Source organism: Protopterus annectens, chromosome 5.part0 (assembly GCF_019279795.1).
Source record: "Protopterus annectens isolate FY-2018-M chromosome 5.part0, PAN1.0, whole genome shotgun sequence".
Lineage (NCBI taxonomy): Eukaryota > Metazoa > Chordata > Ceratodontiformes > Protopteridae > Protopterus > Protopterus annectens.
The window spans coordinates 85238686-85261509 of NC_056735.1; the positions used below are offsets into that span (position 1 = coordinate 85238686).

At 42.8% G+C, this 22824-nt stretch overlaps 1 protein-coding gene across 1 annotated transcript in view; it reads left to right on the forward strand.

Moving 5' to 3' along the window:
* The first annotated feature begins 1995 nt into the window (after positions 1–1995).
* Positions 1996–22824, forward strand: part of LOC122802123 (calphotin-like) — a 34794-nt gene continuing 13965 nt past the window's right edge. The window contains exon 1 of the mRNA XM_044071805.1: positions 1996–3941. Coding sequence (XP_043927740.1) covers positions 1996–3941 — 1946 coding nt within the window. The remainder of the gene's footprint in view (positions 3942–22824) is intronic.

The following is a 22824-nucleotide window of genomic DNA, read 5'->3' on the forward strand; positions in this document are numbered from 1 at the left end:
CCTTACTAGGAGGACTTTTGCCTCAGTCGCATGTTGGCCACTCTTTTATGTGATCATGTGACTGTGTCTCTCTTTCTGAATCATGTGTTGACTACTATCGTATCGTTTTCCAGACAGACGTCTAGAATGGCCTCTCCGTCATTATTCCTGTTGCCCCACCCATGCGGATCCAGGCAGTCCTCATATCCTGTTCTGTCTGTCCTGATATGTGCATTCAAGTCACCCATTATTAACACCAATTCACGTTGTCGTGTTTTATCTAGTAGGTTCTGCAGCTCCTGTTTGAATGCACTCTTGCTCACTATCACAACCCTGCTGTGGGGCACAGGATGAGATTATGAATACTGCCCTGTCATTAGGCTGGAGTCTGCTTGTCATTAGTTTGTCACTAATTCTGATGATGTCCTTCACTATCCTGTGAAACCACTCCCTCACCACAGTTTCCACACCTTTTCTAGCCTGTCCTCCTCCTGAGTAGTATACTCTGGATCCCAAGTCAAGTGGCTTTGCTGCACTGCCCTTCCAGCTTGTCTCCTGGATACATAGGATGCCCAGCCTCCTCCTTCTCATCATCTCATCCAGTTCTAAGCTGCATCCTGTCAGTGAATCTACACTAAGTGTAGCAATTCTTAGTTCATATTCCGCAGGTTGATTGGTTTTCCATCCAGTTTTTGCTCAACAGAGCTATGCCAGGTAATCCAAACTTTGCAACTTGACATCAGCCAGCCAGTAGTTCAGGCTATGGTTAGTGGGATTTGTGTTTGGCACACACTGGCCAATAGGGGCACATGCACCCTCCCACTGTTAGCATTGTTCCCTAGTGTACTTTGGAGCAAGCTTTTTCATCAACCTACTTATCAGTGGCAAATATCCATGTCCATTTGGTGACATTAGTCAACATGACAAAATCACCTAGAGACATACTTTATGTCATTGAGTGACTAGCCCTGTCACTGTAAGCAGTTTATGATCCATATTCTTCTATCATGAAGATACTGTGCAGCACAGTAAATGTTCAAAGCTTTTGGTCTGTACAACTCTTCCCTCTATAGGGCACCATATAGAGTCTGTGCTGCTGCTCACAGCTCCATTCTTTGGTGAGTTTCAATGGAAACACTCAGCATGCTTTTCAGAGTTGTGATTAACCCTACAGAGACACAGGGAGAACATGCAAACTCCAAACAGCCATTGGCCAGAAATCAGGATTGAACGTTGTACCGTGTACATTGTAGGCGAAGACCTTAGCCATTATGATAAGTGGTCTCAAATGGATTCTAACTATTTAGGCTTCATTAAAAGTGAATTATTGGAGGCCTGGATGCTGTTAGGATTTGACTTAATCTACAGAAATGTTGTCAGACTACAAACTCTACAGTGATAACATTACTCTTGGACTTTAAGACCACCTTCAATGCAGTCCATTGGCCTTTTCTTCTGAAGCTGCTGCAGTTATATGGGCTTCCCAGTGAATTCATTTCTTGGTGTCCGCTACTGCTATGCCAACCCCCTCGGCCCAATTTTGTCTGATGGGTATATTTGCTTTATCAAGGGTTACCCAATAGTCACATCCTCTTTCTCCGTTGTGCTTCCTTGGTTGCTTCAATAAACTTCACAAAAGCCCAGAGAAATGCTTAAAAAATGAACAAAAGTCAAAGAAATTGCTGTAACAGCACAATACTGTCACAGTAACAGGACTTTTAAGTTTAAGTATCAGAGTCTAGTAGCTGTTCAACTGGCCTTTTCTTCAAAAATACACACAATAAAAATATTTTAAGTTTAAATGCAAGAGTCTGATATCTGTTCAACTGACCTTTTCTTCAAAAGAACACACAATAAGAGAACCAGTTTTGCAGAGCTAAGCGCTTTTATTCAAATATTTAATGAACTTCTTCAGAGCTACACAAAACAGTCACGTAATTCTATTCTGATGACAAAAAGTCTGTTAACCCTGAGTCTCATGTAGAGGAATTGTCCTTTTGGGACACAATTGCTAGGATGATGGAATTCTTTAAGTGGGATACTTCTGAAGTGTCTGATATTCAGAGAAGATATTATAAGTTGCTTCACGTGGGTGCTCCTAAACCATCAGCACTTCCTCATGTGTTACGACAGGTGGATGCTCCTAAACCTTCAGCACTTCCTCATGTGTTACTACAGGTGGGTGCTCCTAAACCTTCGGCAGTTCCTCATGTGTTACTACAGGTGGGTGCTCCTAAACCTTCGGCACTTCCTCCTGTGTTACTACAGGTGGATGCTCCTAAACCATCAGCACTTCCTCATGTGTTACTACAGGTGGATGCTCCTAAACCTTCAGCACTTCCTCATGTGTTACTACAGGTGGGTGCTCCTAAACCTTCGGCACTTCCTCATGTGTTACTACAGGTGGGTGCTCCTAAACCTTCAGCACTTCCTCATGTGTTACTACAGGTGGGTGCTCCTAAACCTTCGGCACTTCCTCATGTGTTACTACAGGTGGGTGCTCCTAAACCTTCAGCACTTCCTCATGTGTTACTACAGGTGGGTGCTCCTAAACCATCAGCACTTCCTCATGTGTTACTACAGGTGGGTGCTCCTAAACCATCAGCACTTCCTCATGTGTTACTACAGGTGGGTGCTCCTAAACCTTCAGCACTTCCTCATGTGTTACTACTGGTGGGTGCTCCTAAAGCATCAGCACTTCCTCATGTGTTACTACAGGTGGGTGCTCCTAAACCATCAGCACTTCCTCATGTGTTACTACAGGTGGGTGCTCCTAAACCTTCAGCACTTCCTCATGTGTTACTACAGGTGGGTGCTCCTAAACCTTCAGCAGTTCCTCATGTGTTACTACAGGTGGGTGCTCCTAAACCTTCAGCACTTCCTCATGTGTTACTACAGGTGGGTGCTCCTAAACCATCAGCACTTCCTCATGTGTTACTACAGGTGGGTGCTCCTAAACCTTCAGCACTTCCTCATGTGTTACTACAGGTGGGTGCTCCTAAACCATCAGCACTTCCTCATGTGTTACTACAGGTGGGTGCTCCTAAACCTTCGGCACTTCCTCCTGTGTTACTACAGGTGGGTGCTCCTAAACCTTCAGCACTTCCTCATGTGTTACTACAGGTGGGTGCTCCTAAACCTTCAGCAGTTCCTCATGTGTTACTACAGGTGGGTGCTCCTAAACCTTCAGCACTTCCTCATGTGTTACTACAGGTGGGTGCTCCTAAACCATCAGCACTTCCTCATGTGTTACTACAGGTGGGTGCTCCTAAACCTTTGGCACTTCCTCCTGTGTTACTACAGGTGGGTGCTCCTAAACCGTCAGCACTTCCTCATGTGTTACTACAGGTGGGTGCTCCTAAACCTTCAGCACTTCCTCATGTGTTACTACAGGTGGGTGCTCCTAAACCTTCAGCACTTCCTCCTGTGTTACAACAGGTGGGTGCTCCTAAACCTTCAGCACTTCCTCCTGTGTTACTACAGGTGGGTGCTCCTAAACCTTCAGCACTTCCTAATGTGTTACTACAGGTGGGTGCTCCTAAACCTTCAGCACTTCCTCCTGTGTTACTACAGGTGGGTGCTCCTAAACCTTCAGCACTTCCTCATGTGTTACTACAGGTGGGTGCTCCTAAACCTTCAGCACTTCCTCCTGTGTTACTACAGGTGGGTGCTCCTAAACCTTCAGCACTTCCTCATGTGTTACTACAGGTGGGTGCTCCTAAACCTTCAGCATTTCCTCCTGTGTTACTACAGGTGGGTACTCCTAAACCTTCAGCACTTCCTCATGTCTTACTACAGGTGGATGCTCCTAAACCTTCAGCACTTCCTCATGTGTTACTACAGGTGGGTGCTCCTAAACCTTCAGCACTTCCTCATGTGTTACTACAGGTGGGTGCTCCTAAACCTTCGGCACTTCCTCAAGTGTCGGCTGCCTTGTTAGGTACTTTCCTTGCTGCTTCCAGGTATCCTGATTCTCAGCCTCCTGCTCCTAAGAAACCTGATAGGCTCTATAAGGTTCCTGAGGACAGATTTGTCTCCCAGTGACTGCCACTTCTTTGGAATAGACCTCCTAAGAAACCTGATAAGCTCTATAAGGTTCCTGAGGACAGACTTGTCTCCCAGTGACTGCCACGTCTTTGGAATAGACCTGTAATTCATGTGAAGCAGAACACCTCTATGACACTGTTCAAAAGGAACCTGGTTGAGTGGATGGGTACAATAAATTCTTACCGTGGAAAGTGCACACACCCCTCCTGGACATGGGCAAACATTACTAAATACAATCCTGGGTATTGACTAGAGTATTTATGGTATTACATTGGGATGAAATGGCTAGGCTTGAAATGGCCTCCAGGTCGATAGCCTAGTAACCTATGATCCTAAATGCCCTTCTGCTGATCCTGCTGTAGGGTCAGTCTCTTCTGACAAACCTTCTAAACTTTTGCCCTCTTCCAAACTCTTGCCTTCTGATAAGGATAGCAATAGCAAGGCAATAGAGAGGATTGGCAAGAAAGTTTACACTGCTTCTACTTTGGCCTCTAGGGCTATTAATTATCAGACCCACATGCCCAGGTATGCTCTGGCCTTGATTGTTTTGGCTTGTCAGGTTATCTCTGCCCTCCTTGATTCTGATGGCAGATCCTGTGCCTTATCTGTTTTTGCGTTCTGCGTCTGAAGTGGCTCTCCACCCTATTAAGGGTAGCTATGATGCTCCTGATGCCTCTTCTAGGGCTGCAGCTTTGGGGTCCATCATGAGGCGTTATTCTTGGCTTCATCTCCAGTGTCTTCCTGAGGCTATTAAGGCCAAGTTGCTGGATGCTCCTTTGGATAATTCTCATATTTTTGGATCTGATGCTGCTGACTACTTTAAGTCTCTTCAGTAGAAAGGCAAAGCCTTACAAGGCCTTAAACATGTTTTTGTCTCTCCTAGCTCTAGGTTCCAGAGACATATTTTTGTCTCTCCTAGCTCTAGGTTCCAGAGACATGTTTTTGTCTCTCCTAGCTCTAGATTCCAGAGACATGTTTTTGTCTCTCCTAGCTCTAGATTCCAGAGACATGTTTTTGTCTCTCCTAGCTCTAGGTTCCAGAGACATGTTTTTGTCTCTCCTAGCTCTAGGTTCCAGAGACATGTTTTTGTCTCTCCTAGCTCTAGATTCCAGAGACATGTTTTTGTCTCTCCTAGCTCTAGGTTCCAGAGACATATTTTTGTCTCTCCTAGCTCTAGGTTCCAGAGACATGTTTTTGTCTCTCCTGGCTCTAGGTTCCAGAGACATGTTTTTGTCTCTCCTAGCTCTAGATTCCAGAGACATGTTTTTGTCTCTCCTAGCTCTAGGTTCCAGAGACATGTTTTTGTCTCTCCTAGCTCTAGGTTCCAGAGACATGTTTTTGTCTCTCCTAGCTCTAGGTTCCAGAGACATATTTTTGTCTCTCCTAGCTCTAGGTTCCAGAGGAATTATTGTGACTGAGCTCATCAATGAAGACTTAAGACTACTAGTTTTTCTGTTTTTTTATTTTTATTTTTTTTATTTGGATCTGAAAGATGCTTACATTTATATCCATATTCACCCTCTCTTCAGAAAAGTTTTATGCTTCTCTGTATCTTCCTCTCATTTTCAGTTCTCTGCTTTGCCCTTTGGCCTCTCTGCTGCCCCAAGGGTATTCACAAAATGCCTAGCTCCTGTGATTGCTTTCTGTAGGTTCCAAGGCATTCAGATTTTTCCTTATCTAGACAACGTGTTGCTTCCGGTGCCTTCTTCCAGTCGATTGTTGCAAGATCTGCAGTTCACTATCTCTCTTCTTAAAAGTCTTGGGGTTCACTATCAACTTCCAAAAGTCTGTCCTGACTCCTTGTCAGGATCATGTATATCGGGGTTGCAAGCTTCAGACAGTGCCTATGGTGGCGTCTCTTCCACCTCCAAAGGTTTTGTCATTGACAGCCTTCTTTCAGTCGCTTCTTCCCCTGATGGCCATGCCAGCCAGAGAGTTTCTTCAGGTTCTGGGATTCATGGCCTCTTCTATTTCAATGCTCCCTCTTGCCAGACTGCAACTATGGAAGCTTCAATGGTACCTCAAGTCAGTTTGGCTGCAACGTTGTTACCCTCTGACTTTCAGGGTTCCTCTCCTTCCCTGTCTCAGTAAGGAATTTGAGTGGTAGATTCTACAGTTCACTCTAAACTCAGGCAGGCCCTTTCAGCCTCCTGTCCCTTCTGAAAATCTGTTCACTGATGCCTGAGACCTGGGGTGGGGGCATCTCTGGGTTGCCTGAAAGTTCAGGGTTTTTGGCCTCCACATCAGCACTCAGACCATATCACATCAAAGAGATGAGGGCTCTGATTCTGGTCCTTCAAGCTTTTCACCCCATGTTCTCTCCAGGCCCCTTTAAGGTGTAAACAGACAACACTACAATGATGTGGTATGTCAACACGTAGGGGAGCATGAAATCTTATCTCCTCTGCAGGATGGCACTTCAGGCTTGGGAAGTGGCTGTCAGTCATCTGTTAACTCTTCAGGCAGTATACATTCATTCAGAGCACATTCTTCTGGCTGACTCTCTGAGCAGGTTCAAAACAAGGCTCACAAATGGATGCTTCTCAGAAATGTGTTTCTGGACATTATCCATCGATGGAGTATTCCTCAGGTAGATCTTTTTGCCTCCCCTCTGAACAGACAGCTTCCTCACTTCTGTTCCAGAGTGCCATGCCATCTGGCCTGAAAGATGGATGACCTATCATTTCCACAGAAGGAGAGGTGTCTTTATGCTTTCCCCTCCTCTTCCTCTACCTCCATGAGTCCTGCAGAAGATTCAGCTAGACTCCCCAAAAATCTTGCTAGTGACTCCCTTTTGGCCACAACAGTACTGGTTCCCCCTCTTAATGCATCTGACCAGGAGCAATCATCACATGTTACCTCACCGGTTCGATCTCCTCACACAGAACAAGGGGTCTCTCATCCATCCCAACCTGTCCACTTTGTAATTGACATTGTGGGTGATAGGGTTTTAATCCATTTCCAGCACCTTTTTTCTGAGGACATGCTCTGGGTTTTACAGGAGGCAAGGAAACCCTCAACCAGAAAATGTTATATGTCCAAATGGAAGAGATTTTGGTCTGGTGTCATGCTCGTAACTAGGATCCTTTTTTCAGCGCGAGTCCATTTAGTCCTCTGTTATTTGTGTGAGTTGCTCCAGTGTGGCTTGGCCTATCCTTCCGTGAAGGCCCATTTGTCAGCCATTTCTGCATGTCTGCCCTTGACTCCTCTTTGACTTCTTGTTTTGAGGTCAAACAATTTCTTAAAGGTGTCCTGCATATTAAGCCTCGAAGAAAGCCTATTCCTCCTCCTTGACACCTTAATTTTGTTTTGGAGAAATTGACTCAGGTTCCTTTTGAGCTTGCAGATTCTGCTTCTTTGCAGCATTGTACCTGGAAGACCATTTTGTCGCTGGCTTTTACTACTGCACGGGGGATTTCTGAGCTGCAGGCCCTTATGACCATTCCTCCTTTTTTGGTTTTTCACAGCCACAGGGTGTCCCTTCTTTTTTGCCCAAGGAGATGAATGAGTTACCCATAAATCAGTCAGTACAACTTCCTTCCTTTTTCCAGTCTTCTTAGGCTGGTACTGAGAGGGTCCTGCATACCTTTGATTTGCACAGACAGCTCAAGTATTATTTGGATAAAACTTGGATTGTTCATAAGTCTGATCAGCTTTTTGTTTCCTTTCATCACAGGTCTTTGGGTTGGGCTGTTTCTAAGCAAACAATTTCCTGCTGGATTTCTAAGGCCATTTCCTTTTGTTATTCTTTTCATGGCAAGTCTCTGTCTGCTGCTGTCAGGGCTCATTCTACTCAGGCTGCTGCCTCTTCTGGTGCCTTCAAGGGGTTCGACACCCATTCCATCCTTACATCACTTCTTCCTGTTTCATACACTATATATGTATATATGATGTCATGGCCTCCTGTTTCATAAGCTATATATGAAGTCAGTGCCTGGTGTTTCATAAGCTATATATGATGTAATTGCCTCCTGTTTCAAAAGCTATGCATTCATAGGTTCATAGGTGTATACTAGGCTAATTGCCCTGGGGCCTTTATAAGCCTAGACCATAGAAGTGCCCTGGCATTGTGCCGCCCATCATTAGTTCCCAGTGCCTCTATCAAGTAGAGGCACTGGAATGATCCCCGGGGTGAACTTTCTATTTCCAATCCACTCATCAAGATTTCTCTTGAAGAAGGCTAGTGAGGTGCTCTGCTTGATATGTATGGGAAGTCCATTCCAGAGCATGGGCAGTCTCTGGGTTATGAACCTGTCCCTGCAGCATGTTCTGTTGATTGTGGTAATGAGGTTGAGGTCTCTGGAGTGTCTGGTGTGGATGGATTGGGATTTCTTTAGATGTAGCATTTCTAACAGAGCTAGGTCAGACATGGCTTTGTAAGTCAAGCAGAGATCACCTCTTAGTAGACGATATGAGACAAAGAATAGCTGGATTTTTTTTGAGTCTGTCCATGTAGGACATGTGTTTAAGGCCTAGGATCCTCTTAATGAGGTACTTTTGTGGCCTCTCCAGCTGTTGCAGGTGTCTAGTGAGGTGCATGCCAAATGGGGCATTATACTCTATGATTGGTCTAACGAGGTAAGAGTAGAGAGAAATGATGATGTCTTTCTTCCTGGATGCAAAACCCTTGGTAATGAGATGTGCCACTAGGAAGGACTTTCTGACCACAGTGGCAATGTGGTAGTCGAAGGAGAGATTGCTGTCAATCTGTGTCCCCAGATTATTATAACACCTTCAGTGTTCAGTGGGCTCCCATCGATGTGGTAATTAGTGGAAACTGAGTTTTTCCCAAAGGGGATGATGACGCATTTTTTGGCATTAAGCTTAAGGCCATGGTTTCAACACCAGTCATCTGTCTCAGTGAGGCCTTTCTGTAGGATGTCTGCATCACTTGGGGAGTTAATAATGGCTCCCAGCTTGCGGTCATCTGTGAATTTGGTGAGCCAGAGTCCCTACATGTTGGCATGGACTTCTGAGAAGTAGATGCCAAATAGGAGAGGACCTTGGACCGATCCCTGTGGTACTCCACTCGTGACTGGTCAGTCTAACTTGGAGTCCACAACTTTCATACTGTGGGTTCTATCTGTGAGCCAATTGCAACCCACCTAACAATATAAGGGTTGATGCCTAGTTTCCTGAGTTTATCAATAATTCCTGCACAAGAGATCTACAGCCAATAAATCTAAGCACAGCAAGCAGTTCAGATACAAAATAACACGCTGGACTTGTAGAAACACTATTTTAATAAAACAGAGCTTTCGGGAACACAAATCCCTTCATCAGTGTATAAAAAAAATGTCAAAACTTCAATTTAAATACTAAAGCAAGCAAAACCACATGGTATAGGCCCCCCAATTAGAATACAGACATAATTAAAAACAATCAACACATCAAAGAGCAATTAATACAGAGTTAAAGTGCACTTAATAGCAACTTACTTAAGAGACATTTGCTTTAACCTCAAAACTGATTTTAATGTAGCCATTGTGTTTAAACCAGGAGAAGAATCACTGTTCAAACACAAGATCCATTCATACTCCATCAATTCTAACTTGTTATTATGGTCACCTGTTATATTTTCTCCCAAAGTTTTCATCACTCTGAACCTATATGTATGCTCTGGACCACTACCTAAAACATGCTCAGCGAGGGAATTGGTTAATACTTTCCTTCTAATATCTGAATGATGCTCGATAATACGTTCCCTTAACCTCCTAGTTGACTTCCCTACATAGAAGGAGGGAGAAGAACAAGTCACTAGATATACTATGAAAGTTGTGTTGCATGTAGCAGAGGACTTGAACAAATATTTCTTTTTGGTTACTGGGTGAATAAACTCACTCTCCTGACTTATAAACTTGGAGCTAGAACAATTTAGACATGGAACAGTTCCTTTCTTATTAAACTTTACATGGGGAATAGTTAATTTCATATCCTTGTAACAGAGACGTTGTTTTAAATTCCTACAATTCCTAAAAGCAAATTAGGGGCTATTACTGATACATTTATCTATCTCTGGCATTGCTTGTACTATGACCCAATTCTTGTCAATAATATCCATTACAGCGTGTGAAGCTCTGCTATAGCTCATAACATACCTAAGCTGTAAATTTTGCTGACTACTGGCTATGTTGTTCCCATCTATTGAATACGAGAAGTGCGAGAAAGACTTTATCTTTGTCACCTTAGATATTGGTTCCATTTTTACTGTCATCCCTCATGAATATGGAATAGAGGCAGTACGTGAGAGTATGGTTAGGTATGGGAGACATATCCCAAGACAGATAGAAACTATCTGCAAGTTGCTAGACATCATCCTTATGACTAATGTTTTCTTGTTTGATAAACAACTTTTCCATCAGACCTCAGGGGTAGCTATGGGGACATCTGTAGCCAACACCTATGCAAATCTAGCCCTGAGTAGATGGGAATCTGAATTTATCTTTAATAATGATTTATGGTATTATAACAAGATTACATTCTTTAAGAGGTTTGTGGACGATGCCTTTTTAATATGGGATGGCAACGAACAGGAATTGCTTAAGTTTGTGTCTTACATAGACACCACGACAAATTTTTTGAAATTTAAGATGAACTTCTCTAAGGACAATATCCAGTTCTTAGATGTTTCCTTGATTAAGAATGGGAATAGGATTGATACTACAATCTACAAAAAAGATGAGCAGGTGAATAGGTACCTACATTGGAAGAGCATGCACAGGGGCATATATTTAGGGGACTTGTAAAAGGTCAACTTTTAAGAGTTAGTAGGAATAATACTGACATGGAGTGATGCCTTTGTCAAATGAATGAGATGTCTGATTTTAAAATAAGGGGCTATGATGAGTGTCTTTTGGAAAACATAAAACGAGAAGGTTTAGGTGAAAGAGACAATAGTGCTAAACCTTACTTCTTGAATTCAATAGATGGGAACAATATAGCCAGTAGCGTCCTACACGAGCTCAAAGATAAACTTACCCCTCACCTAAGTACACTGTTCAAACTCAGCCTCTCCACAGGCTAAGTACAAATAGAGAGGTGCACAGCAATGGTTATTCTGCTCCACAAAGGTGGAGCAACAACAGACCCCGGGAACTATCACCCTATAAGCCTGACTAGCTTGGTCTGCAAGGCTATGGAGCGCATCATCATGGAACTCATTAACAGAGACACTGGGAACCTCCAAACACTGGACTCTACCCAGTTTGGCTTTGTTAAGGGCAGATCGTGCCTCCTAAACCTGGTGGACTTCTTTGAGACAGTTACCAAGGCTATAGACAAGGAAAGGTGGTACACACAGCCTACCTAGATCTCGCAAAGGCCTTCAACACCATTCCCCATTCTGGTATTATAGACAAGCTCACCAGCCTGAACATAAACCCCTATGTCACAAGATGGGTTGCCAGTTGGCTCATGGACAGAACCCACATGGTGAGAGTTGCTGGAGCTAGGTCTGACTCTAAACCGGTTACAAGTGGCATCCCCCAGGGCTCAGTCCTAGGACCCCTCCTGTTTGGCATATACTTCTCAGAGGTACAGACAAGCACAGGAGGACTATGGCTGACCAAGTTTGCAGACGACTGCAAACTAGGGTCTATAATTGACTCACCAGCTGACACAGACATCCTCCAAAAGGGTCTCACTGAGACGGATACCTGGTGTCAAAATCATGTCCTCAAGCTAAATGCCAAAAAGTGCATAGTTATTCCCTTTGGAAATAACAAAGTACCCACAAACTACCACATAGGTGGTAGCCCCCTAAATACGGAAAACGTAATAAGGGATCTGGGGATCCAAGTAGACAGTAATCTCTCCTTTGATAATCACATTGCCAAAGTGGTTAGAAAATCCTTTGGCCCACCTAATCACAAAAGGGTTTGTATCCAGATCAAAAGAGGTCACTGTGCCCCTTTACTCATCACTCATCAGACCCATCATAGAGTACAACGTCCCATTTGGGATGTACCTTACAAGAGACCTGCAACAGCTGGAAAGACCACCTAAGTACCTCACCAAGAGGATCACTGGCCTCAAACAGATGCCCTATGCAGCTCGACTTAAGAAACTCCAGCTGTACTCGCTTGCATACTGCCTGCTCAGAGGTGATCTCTGCCTGACATACAAGGCCATGTCTAACCCAGAATTAATGGACATGCTCCACCTAAAAAAAACCTTCTCCGCTCGAGCCACATGCTCTAGGGATCTGAACCTCACCACAACAATAAATAGGACGTGCTGGAGGGATAGATTCCTGTCCCAGAGACTTCCCATGCTTTGGAACAAGATTCCAATATACATTAGGCAGAGCTCCTCACTAGCACTCTTCAAGAGAAACCTTGACAAGTGGATGGGAAACAGAAAGTTTATCCCGGGGATCAATTCAGTGGCTCTTCTGGACAGAGGCACAGGAAACTAATCTAAGGGGGTGGAAAAAGTCAACACATTCTGGCTAGGCTTATAAATGCCTCCGGGCAGATAGCCTAGTACCTACCTATGAACCTATGCACCTATGAACTTAGAGCTTAGGTACATTATGAGCTATAGCAGAACTTCACATGCTGTAATGGATATCATTGCTAAGAATTGGGTTATACTACAAGCAATGTCAGGGACAGATAAGTATAACAGTAATAGACCCAAATTTGTTTTTAGGAATTGAAGGAATTTTAAACAACGTCTATGTTACAGGGATATGAAGTTTAACTATTCCCCATGTAAATTTTAATAAGAAAGGAACTGTTCCATGTCTAAATTGTTCTAGCTCCAAGTTTATAAGTCAGGAGAGTGAGTTTATTCACCCAGTAACTAAAAAGAAATATTTGTTCAAGTCCTCTGCTACATGCAACACAACTTTCATAGTATATCTAGTGACTTGTTCTTCTTGTCCCTCCTTCTATGTAGGGAAGTCAACTAGGAGGTTAAGGGACCGTATTATTGAGCATCATTCAGATATTAGAAGGAAAGTATTAACCAATCCCCTCGCTAAGCATGTTTTAGGTCGTGGTCCAGAGCATACATATAGGTTCAGAGTGATGCAAACTTTGGGAGAAAATATAACAGGTGACCATAATAAGTTAGAACTGATGGAGTATGAATGGATCTTGCATTTGAACGGTGATTCTTCTCCTGGTTTAAACACAATAGTTACATTAAAACCAGTTTTGAGGTTAAAGCTAATGTCTCTTAAGTAAGTTGCTATTAAGTGCATTTTAACTCTGTATTAGTTGCTCTTTGATGTGTTGATTGGTTTTAATTATGTCTGTATTCTAATTGGGGAACTTATACCATGTGGTTTTGCTTGCTTTAGTATTTAAATGGAAGTTTTGACATTGTTTTTTTATACACTGATGAAGGGATTTGTGTTCCCGAAAGCTTTGTTTTATTAAAATTGCATTTCTACAAGTCCAGCGTGTTATATTTTATCAATAATTCCTGAGTGAGGAATGGTATCAAATGCCTTGGCCAGATCAAGGTAGGCTGTATGAACTGCCTTACTTTCATCCACCACTTTGGTGACTGACTCAAAGAAGTCAACCAGGTTGAGCAGGCATAACCTACCTTTCACAAAGCCAAATTGTGTGGGATCTACAGTTTGGAGGTTCCCTATATCCTTGTAAAGTAGGTCCATACTGATGCACTCCATAGCTTTACATATCAGACTCATCAGGCTAATGGGGCAATAATTTCCAGGGTCTGTTGTCACTCCTCCTTTATGGAGAGGGATGACTGAAGCAGTGCTCCATTCAGTAGGGACAAAGCCTGAGGTGAGGCTGTGATTGAACAGAGCACACAGATGTGGTGCCAGTTCACTTTGTAATTCATGTAGAACACAGCCTGGGATATTGTTGGATCCCATGGAAGCTGTATTCTTGGCCTTAGACAATGCAGCTTTAACCTGTGCTCCAGTAATGTTGGGTGCCTGGCATTCTTCTGGTATTGAGATTGGTCCTTTAAGGGGGAAAGGGGGGTAAAGTTGGCACTGAATCTGTTGTCCAGTATGTTGGCAATATCTGTTGGCTCAGTATAGGAGGTACCATTGTGCAGCAGCTCAGAGCAAATCTGGGTATTGCCATGGAGATTCCTGATATAAATATAGAAGGCTTTGTGGCTGTTTTTACTGTATGCTGCAATTCTGCCTTCATAGCTGTCTTTAGAGGTTTTGTTGAGGGATCTCAACTTTTTGTTGAGGCTAATAAGGGAATTTTTCCAGTCTTGGGACTTCACCTTTTTCTGCAACAGTTTCCTCCTTCTTTTGTAGAGTTTATTAATGGCAGGGGACCACCAGACTGGCTTCCTTTTTTTGGAGGAGAGCATCTTGGTTCTGTTGGGTATAGCTAGTTCCATGCATTTATGTACGTGTTCGTACAGTGCATTGGTGTATGATTCTGCAGTCATCCATTTCCCATTGGCATGGGTGCCGTGAAGTTAGCCACCTCTGTTTTTAGGTGTCCAAAGTCAGCTTTGGAGAAGTTTTTCATGATCAGTTCCTCCTGTTTCATAAGCTGCATATAATCTCAGTGCCTCCCGTTTCGTAAGCGATATATGATTCAGTTAATTCATGCTGTATGTGTTCATGTTTGACGTTTGCAATCACTTGACAGCTACTTGCGGCACTTCTTGTCTCTCTTCCTTTTTTGACTAATATGCTGTTTTGTTAAGTTTAATGAAGAAGATTTTATTTAACAAATACAAATTTCTTCTACGTAATTGTGGATAGGGGACCTCATCACCCAGCCTTTGCCTTAAAAGGGGTGGGATAAATGGACAATACTGAAAAGCCATTTCTTTTGAGGAAGGGCACTTTCCTGTGTTGAGTTTTCTGGTGTGAGTTAAATACCAGACACTGCAGATTATACGGTTTGCATGAGAGGTTCACGTTCCCTCCTTTCTTTGTGCTGACGTTTTAACTCTGATAGCTAAATTAATTTGAGAAAGGGTAGGAAGAACACTTGGCACAACTTTACATTTTTTATGCTGCAATGATTCTAATGTTTCATTTATACGTGTTGTTAAGGGATCTTATACCTTTGACATTGTTTTGAGCTGGGATACTTTCTTTTAAAAGCCTTTTAAAAGGTATACTACTGACATTAAGGAAGAGGGGTTATCCGTTGTCGTCTTTTTTCAGCATTTCATGCTCAAGTCAATGTGAGTGTCATTGCTCTCTTGACTTGCTTGTTTTGTTCTATTACATTTTTATAAGTAATGTACTTTGATCTCCCTCTTTGTATTTTACAGTTAGGGGAGCCTTTCAATAATTGTGATATTTTGGGTCTATATCATCAAACCCAATTCAGTGAAAGCTCAATTAAGCAAATGATTGTCACAGTGAAAATTGTCCTAGAGAAAGGATGTGGTTGGCCATCATTGGTACTTCGCCCTTTTCTCCATTGCAGTGCAATCTCGGAGTTGGTATATATAGTTAGGGGGGTGTGGGGGGAGAAGCCCAACACTTTGCAGGGTTTTAAATTTTATTGTATTTGTTCCAGTCAGTAGCTGCCCTACTAGTTTTTTTCCCTAGGAAATGTTTGGCTAAAACAGCCAGTCGCTTAATTGAGCTTTCAATGATTTGAGTTTGACGATTAGCGATTCGCTCAATTAAGCTTTCAACAAAGTAATATAGACCTAATATTTTTAGGTTGTGGTTTCCTTTAAGTGCTTTTTGTGTATAATATTCAGAAATATGGTGCACATTGAATATTACTGATATACAGTGGCAATGCATATACTAACATTTAATTCAGTTAAAAGCTTTATGAAGTGTAAGATTATAGTACACAAGTAAGAAAACAGATCAGCAGTGCACATGATAATGAATGTGTAGGCATCCATATGCAGGCATATAGGACAGATTTTGAAATAATTCTGAAACGTAGCAATAAATTTACTAGGTAAGAATTAGTTGTGTAACTTCTAACAGTGTCAAGATTCACCTTCTATCATTGTGAAGATGACTGCAGAAGTTGTAAACCCTTGCTTCTGACCTGATGATGAATATGTCAGTGAGTCGGACAGCAATGATATGACACCTGGTCACAGTACACTGCTCTTACCTCCTAACATTGATCGAATCAGTATCACATGATCACTATCACGCTTGATAACAATGTGACTAGTGTGGCCATGTGGAAGTCCATCGTACCTGACATTATGATAGCAGTCAGCATCCTGGACACTGAAACCTTCTGCATCATGGTGGAGATGCAGCAGATATTTCACAAGCCACAGGAATCAGATATTGCAGCAGTTTCTGGACTGTCTGATCCCTGATACAGAGTTATTTGCCTTGATGCCTTAGAATATTCCCGAGAGAACTCCTGTGATGTTTGCACTTTGAAAAACTGCAGATGTCCCCATCATGACTGGTCACATTGATTGCATCTATGCTTCTGCCATGGGGGATGGACCTGCTGCCCTGGAGGATGGACCTTCTGTCCATTTCAGTCACCTAAGGTTGTGGTCTGTCAGTGTACAGGTTGTAAGTAACCATCTTAAAATCATGAATGTGTGTACCCAGCACTTGTCAAATGCTCATAATACCCACATGAGGTTGGAGTGTGCCTCACAGGACATGTTCACAACAGATAACATGTCACCAGAGCACCAGTTGGATGTAATAGGGTAACATATACCTTATGACTACGGCCACCTGTGTACATACTGAGGCATGCAACCCAAACAAGGAATTCACAAAACAGGACATACTAGACAACCTAAAGTATCTTTAAACATGTCCTTGTCAGTGTTATGATGCAGTTTCAGTGCTTGAAGTCTCCTTGTGGGGCTGTACAGTATGACCACTAACATGTCCACACATCCACAAAATGCACAGCATCCAAACCACTAGATCCAAGGATTTAAATTTTGCTTTCAACATAAATATGGCATGTTGTCAAGACAAATATGTGTCTCAGAGGATCCCATGCTTTTAAACAGGCTTCCCAGAATCCATCCCTAAACCTATTAAAGTGAAACCTTGATCAATGAATGGGAAATCTGAAATTCACCACAGGTCTGGTCTCCATGTCTCTGTTAAAAAGAGGTAGACAGTAACAATGCCCAAATTGGCAATCCCCCCTACCCATAACATTTATAAACTTCCTGACTAACACATACCCTCCTAATAAACACCCATAATACACAGGGATACAAATGGGTTGGATTGTACGGCTAGGCTTATAAAGGCCCTGGTGGTCATTAGCCTACTATGTACCTATACATCTCTGAACCTCTGTGTGTCATGGTTATAATATGATGTGTGCTACACAATAAGATGGATGACACAGTTGTAGAAGCAAGATTGCCTCCCACACCAGGACATCCTACAGATAAAAAAGGATTCATGGGACTCTGTGGCAGAGCTGCATCACCAGCCAGGAGACAACTGGAAGTAAAACCACATCAAGACCCTCACACTGACTTAGAGACATACTAACTGAAAAGCTATATGCACAGGGCCACACATGTGCTGTACATCTGCTTGCATGCATGTCTGCACCATTCTGTGCATTTTCATCCATGTAATGGTCGATACTGTATGAAGCAGTATATTCTGCAAACAGAAAAGCCATGTAAAACATGATTTATCTATTTGCTATGGTTCAGATGAGCACCTAAGATAGATAGATGGATGGATGGATGGATGGATGGATAGATAGATGGATGGATGGATGGATAGACAGATAGATAGATAGATAGATAGATAGATAGATAGATAGATAGATAGATAGATAGATGGATGGATGGATGGATAGACAGACAGACAGACAGACAGACAGACAGACAGATAGATAGATAGATAGATAGATAGATAGATAGACAGACAGACAGACAGATAGATAGATAGATAGATAGATAGATAGATAGATAGATAGATAGATAGATGGATAGACAAATAGATAAATGATTTCATTGTGCCTGAACCTGAACTTAGTGTACCACTAACTTTCATCTCAGAGTTTGCATCAAAGGGCTTGTGTGCTGATGTGGCATGTGCAGCAGGAGATGGACATCCCACTCTCCTTATTCTGTGTTTCTGAAATGATACCAGTGTATAGCAGTAACAAGGTCACAGGGTCTAGGTCATAAAGGTGACCCAACTGCAGATTGCCACAACGTCCTTCAACAGTGTAGCCAGGGAGTTTGTCAGACCATGTACTTCCTGAAGCAGTCACTGAGTGATGGAAATGCATGTCTGCATGTGGCCAGAACAGCATTATGCCTGTGGTCGTCAACATGCTTTTGTCTATAGGTATCCCATTCATTGCATGCCAGTGCATGATTTGTCAACTCGTGTCTTGGAATAATGTCTCGCGTATGACCACCGGCTAGGCCAGTACCTTATAGCACAGGGCCAGTAGTATTACCCATAGTCAGGACGTGGGATGTAACTCATGATGTGCAGTGGCGAAGAAGGAAACAGCACTACTGTCACTTAGTAAGAGAGCAGATCTCTGGGTGTATGAACTATGCATCTACACCCAATGTCCACGGCTTGGTGTGTGTGTGTGTGTGTGTGTGTGTGTGTGTGTGTGTGTGTGTGTGTGTGTGTGTGTGTGTGTGTGTGTGTGTGTGTGTGTGTGTGTCTGTCAGCATCTGCCTGGTTGTAGCAATGTCTACCATTGGCAACACATTTCTCTGTATAACATGCATTGCCCTCGTACTGTGTATTTTCTCATGTACTACAATCTCTGGGTGTCACTTTCCTACTGACATCATCTGCTATCACATGGCTGTGGCTGATGCATGTAGTAGATTCTGTCAAGACATGTAGCACCTTTAGTCATCAGTCCTACATGCCGATATATAGTTAGACCTGCATGATCTCACCCAATGTCTGGCTGGCACAACATCAGTATGCCAGCATGTACTGTATGTCCTCATCCAAGCTCGTTATGTAACTCAGCAGACATGGTTGTGCACATGATGCACAGTCATCTGTTTGGTGAAAACAGAAAAAATATATACTACTTTAGTGGTTGTGTAAACATTAGTGGAAAATGGATGATCTGTAAGCATTGCAGACCCCTGATGCATATCCCGTATGACATCAGTGTGGCCAGAAATTATCTAAAGTTCATGCTGTATCCTATTTGGCAGCACATTCTGCCTTTGCATCTAAAGTAGTGAAAGCGGCACATGTATATATGTGTACACTGAGATCTAATAGCGAATCACATGGCCTCCACAGGACCAGCCTTTGATTAACTGGTGCCCTAGGCAAAAGGTCTCCACAGCCCCCAACCACCAGTTGCCCCCATTCTGGTCTACCTACATCATCCAGATTACTAGAAAAGTGCCCCTGCTAAAGCGGCGCCCTAGACAGCTGCCTAGTTACCCTATGCCTAGGGCCGGGCTATGCCTCCATGCATAGAGCTGATAGATTGTCAGTGAAAACACACCTATCTGCCATGCAGCACCAATCTCCAAGCTGCCTTTAATAACTCTGATGGACACTTCAGGTAACAGACCACTAACATTGCCTAATTATTAGTTTTATGGCAGCCAGGCTACCTGCATAGTCCGGCTACTGCATTCATATATCTCATGGCTTCATTTTTTGCTTGGCTTTGTTTTCATGGTAGCAGTGCAACAAAACCAGTTGTGCCAGACCACTGTGTACACATTTCACAAGCTTGTTGGCCAAACACTTTATGAAGGAAACAATGTCCTATCCTCCCAAGATGCATTGAGGAACACTGCATTCTTTTTGTCAATGAATTTCACCTTCCACATCCAGCTAATAGCTTTGTCAATTTTTGAACACAACAGAAGCACATTATTAACAGCTAGAACACACTGACATGTGCCATCAGTAAGCAAGTTCAGAATTACTTGCATATATAACCAGAACCTACAATAATTTTGCTTATACAGTACTTTCTCAGCATCTGGTTACTGCATGTTACACTCTTAACACTCTCAAGTTTCCACATGAAAACTACCTTGATATTAACACAGAGGATTGGCTCTGTGTGGTGTAAAACTACCTTGATATTAACACAGAGGATTGGCTCTGTGTGGTGTAAAACTACCTTGATATTAACACAGAGGACTGGCTCTGTGTGGTGTAAAACTACCTTGATATTAACACAGAGGATTGGCTCTGTGTGGTGTAAAACTACCTTGATATTAACACAGAGGATTGGCTCTGTGTGGTGTTAATCACATGTTTCTTGTAGTCCAGTGTTTGATTGCAGCACTCTTCATTTGACTACTATGTCCCTCTGAGCACGTCACTTAATCAGGCAGTGCTCTGGGGCATTTAAGAAACTGGGCTAGGCTCCTCCATGGTTTCAGGGCCATATAACTAGAAACTACCTATGAACTATGTGTAAAAGGTGCCAGCACCCATGCATATATAACTGGGACATATGCTAATCTCTTCTTCAGTCATGAGCATGTATCTGCACACAGATGACCATATGTGGATTGTACACTAACTGACTGCATGCCACAGTAGGAAACACTGCAACATGACAGGCATGTATGCTGCACATGACTAAGTACACTAACTGAATGCATGCCACAGTAGGAAACACTGTAGCATGACAGGCATGTATGCTGCACATGACTAAGTACACTAACTGAATGCATGCCACAGTAGGAAACACTGTAGCATGACAGGCATGTGTGTTGCACATGACTAAGTACCCTAACTGACTGCATGCCACAGTAGAAAGCACTGTAATATGACAGGCATGTGTGTTGCACATGACTAAGTACATTAACTGACTGCATGCCACAGTAGGAAACACTGTAACATGACAGGCATGTGTGTTGCACATGACTAAGTACACTGACTGACTACATGCCACAGTAGGAAGCATTGTAGCATGACAGGCATGTGTGTTACACATGACTACGTGCAGTAACTGACTGCATGCAACAGTAGGAAGTACTGCAACATGACAGGCATGTGTGTTGCACATGACTAAGTACACTAACTGACTGCATGCCACAGTAGGAAGCATTGAAACATGACAGGCATGTGTGTTGCACATGACTAAGTAGCTCAATTTTGGATGGCCAGTTCTGCTGAATAGACTGAGGTATGTCTTATGAAAGGCATCCAGCCAGCATTAGTTAGGCCCCAACAATGTTAATGTTTCTGCCCAGGTAAAGATGCATGTGGAAGTATGAAGGCCATGATGAGAAAACATCATGGCCAGCAAGAGTTTCCCCAACATCCATTATAAATGACGTGCAAGATAATATATCATTGCAGCAGCTCACCATGACACATCAGGCATGTTAAGAATGGTAATGAAGGCTGACATATAGACGACTATAAATCCTTACCTGCTCACCTGACTGCATAGCCAGAGGCTAGCATGTTGTATGTTGCTTACATGTCATACCCTGCATTCTTACTGGGGACCTGTGACATGAGTGGTATCATGAAAACAGTCAGAGCTAAGATGTGCACAGTCACCAGAGGGGTAACAGTGCTCGCAGGTAGACATGTCCTACACCTATATAGGTGATTACAGGTAAACATGTCTTGTACCCTATGCAGATGAGCACTAATATGGCTCTACAGTATTTGGAACCTATAAGCTGCATACACATTAACAGCATGGCACATTTTGGATAGTTCAGGGAGTCCCTGTAGTCTCACCTCCCCCTTTCCAATGCCTTCACTCATTGCCTATGTTCACAGCAAAAGCCACACACAACTGGCCATCAGAGTTTGTGACTGGGCTTTATGATGGTAAGCCTGCAGCAGGTGGTGTACAGTGTAAATGGCTACCCAGTGTGTTACAATGTGCTACTCTGTTGTGCGCAACATGCATATGTCCCAGTCCAGAAGTGAACCACTATTCTAGTGCTGAACATCCACACATTATACTAAATCACTTCACCAGTGCCCACATTCTTTGTGTTATACTTCAGTACTTCACTAATACCCACTGCCATGCACTATACTTATCACTTTACTAATGTCAAGCCTTCACATAATATACTTTATCTCTTCACCAATGTCTGACCTCCACTTGATATACCTTGTTACTTCACTGATATCCAACCTCCATGTGTTAGACTTCATTACTAGACTAATGCCCAACCTCTAACCTCCATTTGCTATACTTCATTGCTTCACTAATGCCCAACTTCCATGTGTTATACTTCATTACTTCACTAAAGCCCAGCCTTCATGTGTTATACTTTGTTATTTCACTTATGCCCCACCTCCATGTGTTATACTTCATTACTTCACTAATGCCCAACCTCCACGTGCTATACTTTACTTTACTAATACCCAACCTCCATGTGTTAGACTTCATTACTAGACTAATGCCCAACCTCCATGTGCTATACTTCATTAATTCACTAATGCCCAGCCTCCATGTGTTATACTTCATTACCTCACTAATACCCAGCCTCCATCTGTTATACTTTGTTATTTCACTAATGCCCCACCTCCATGTGTTATACTTCATTACTTCACTAATGCCTAACCTTCACATGTTACACTTTGTTACTTCACTAATGCCCAACCTCCATGTGTTATACTTCATTACTTCACTTATGCCCAACCTCAATGCATACTTCATTACCTCACTAATGCCCAACTTCCATATGTTATACTTTGTTACTTCACTAATGCCCAACCTCCATGTGTTACACTTCATTACTTCACTAATGCCCAGCCTACATGTGTTATACTTTGTTACTTCACTAATGCCAACTTCCATGTGATATGCATTACTTCACTAATGCCTAACCTCCATGTGTTATACTCCATTACTTCACTAATGTCCAACCTTCATGTGTTATAGTTTGTTGCTTCACTAA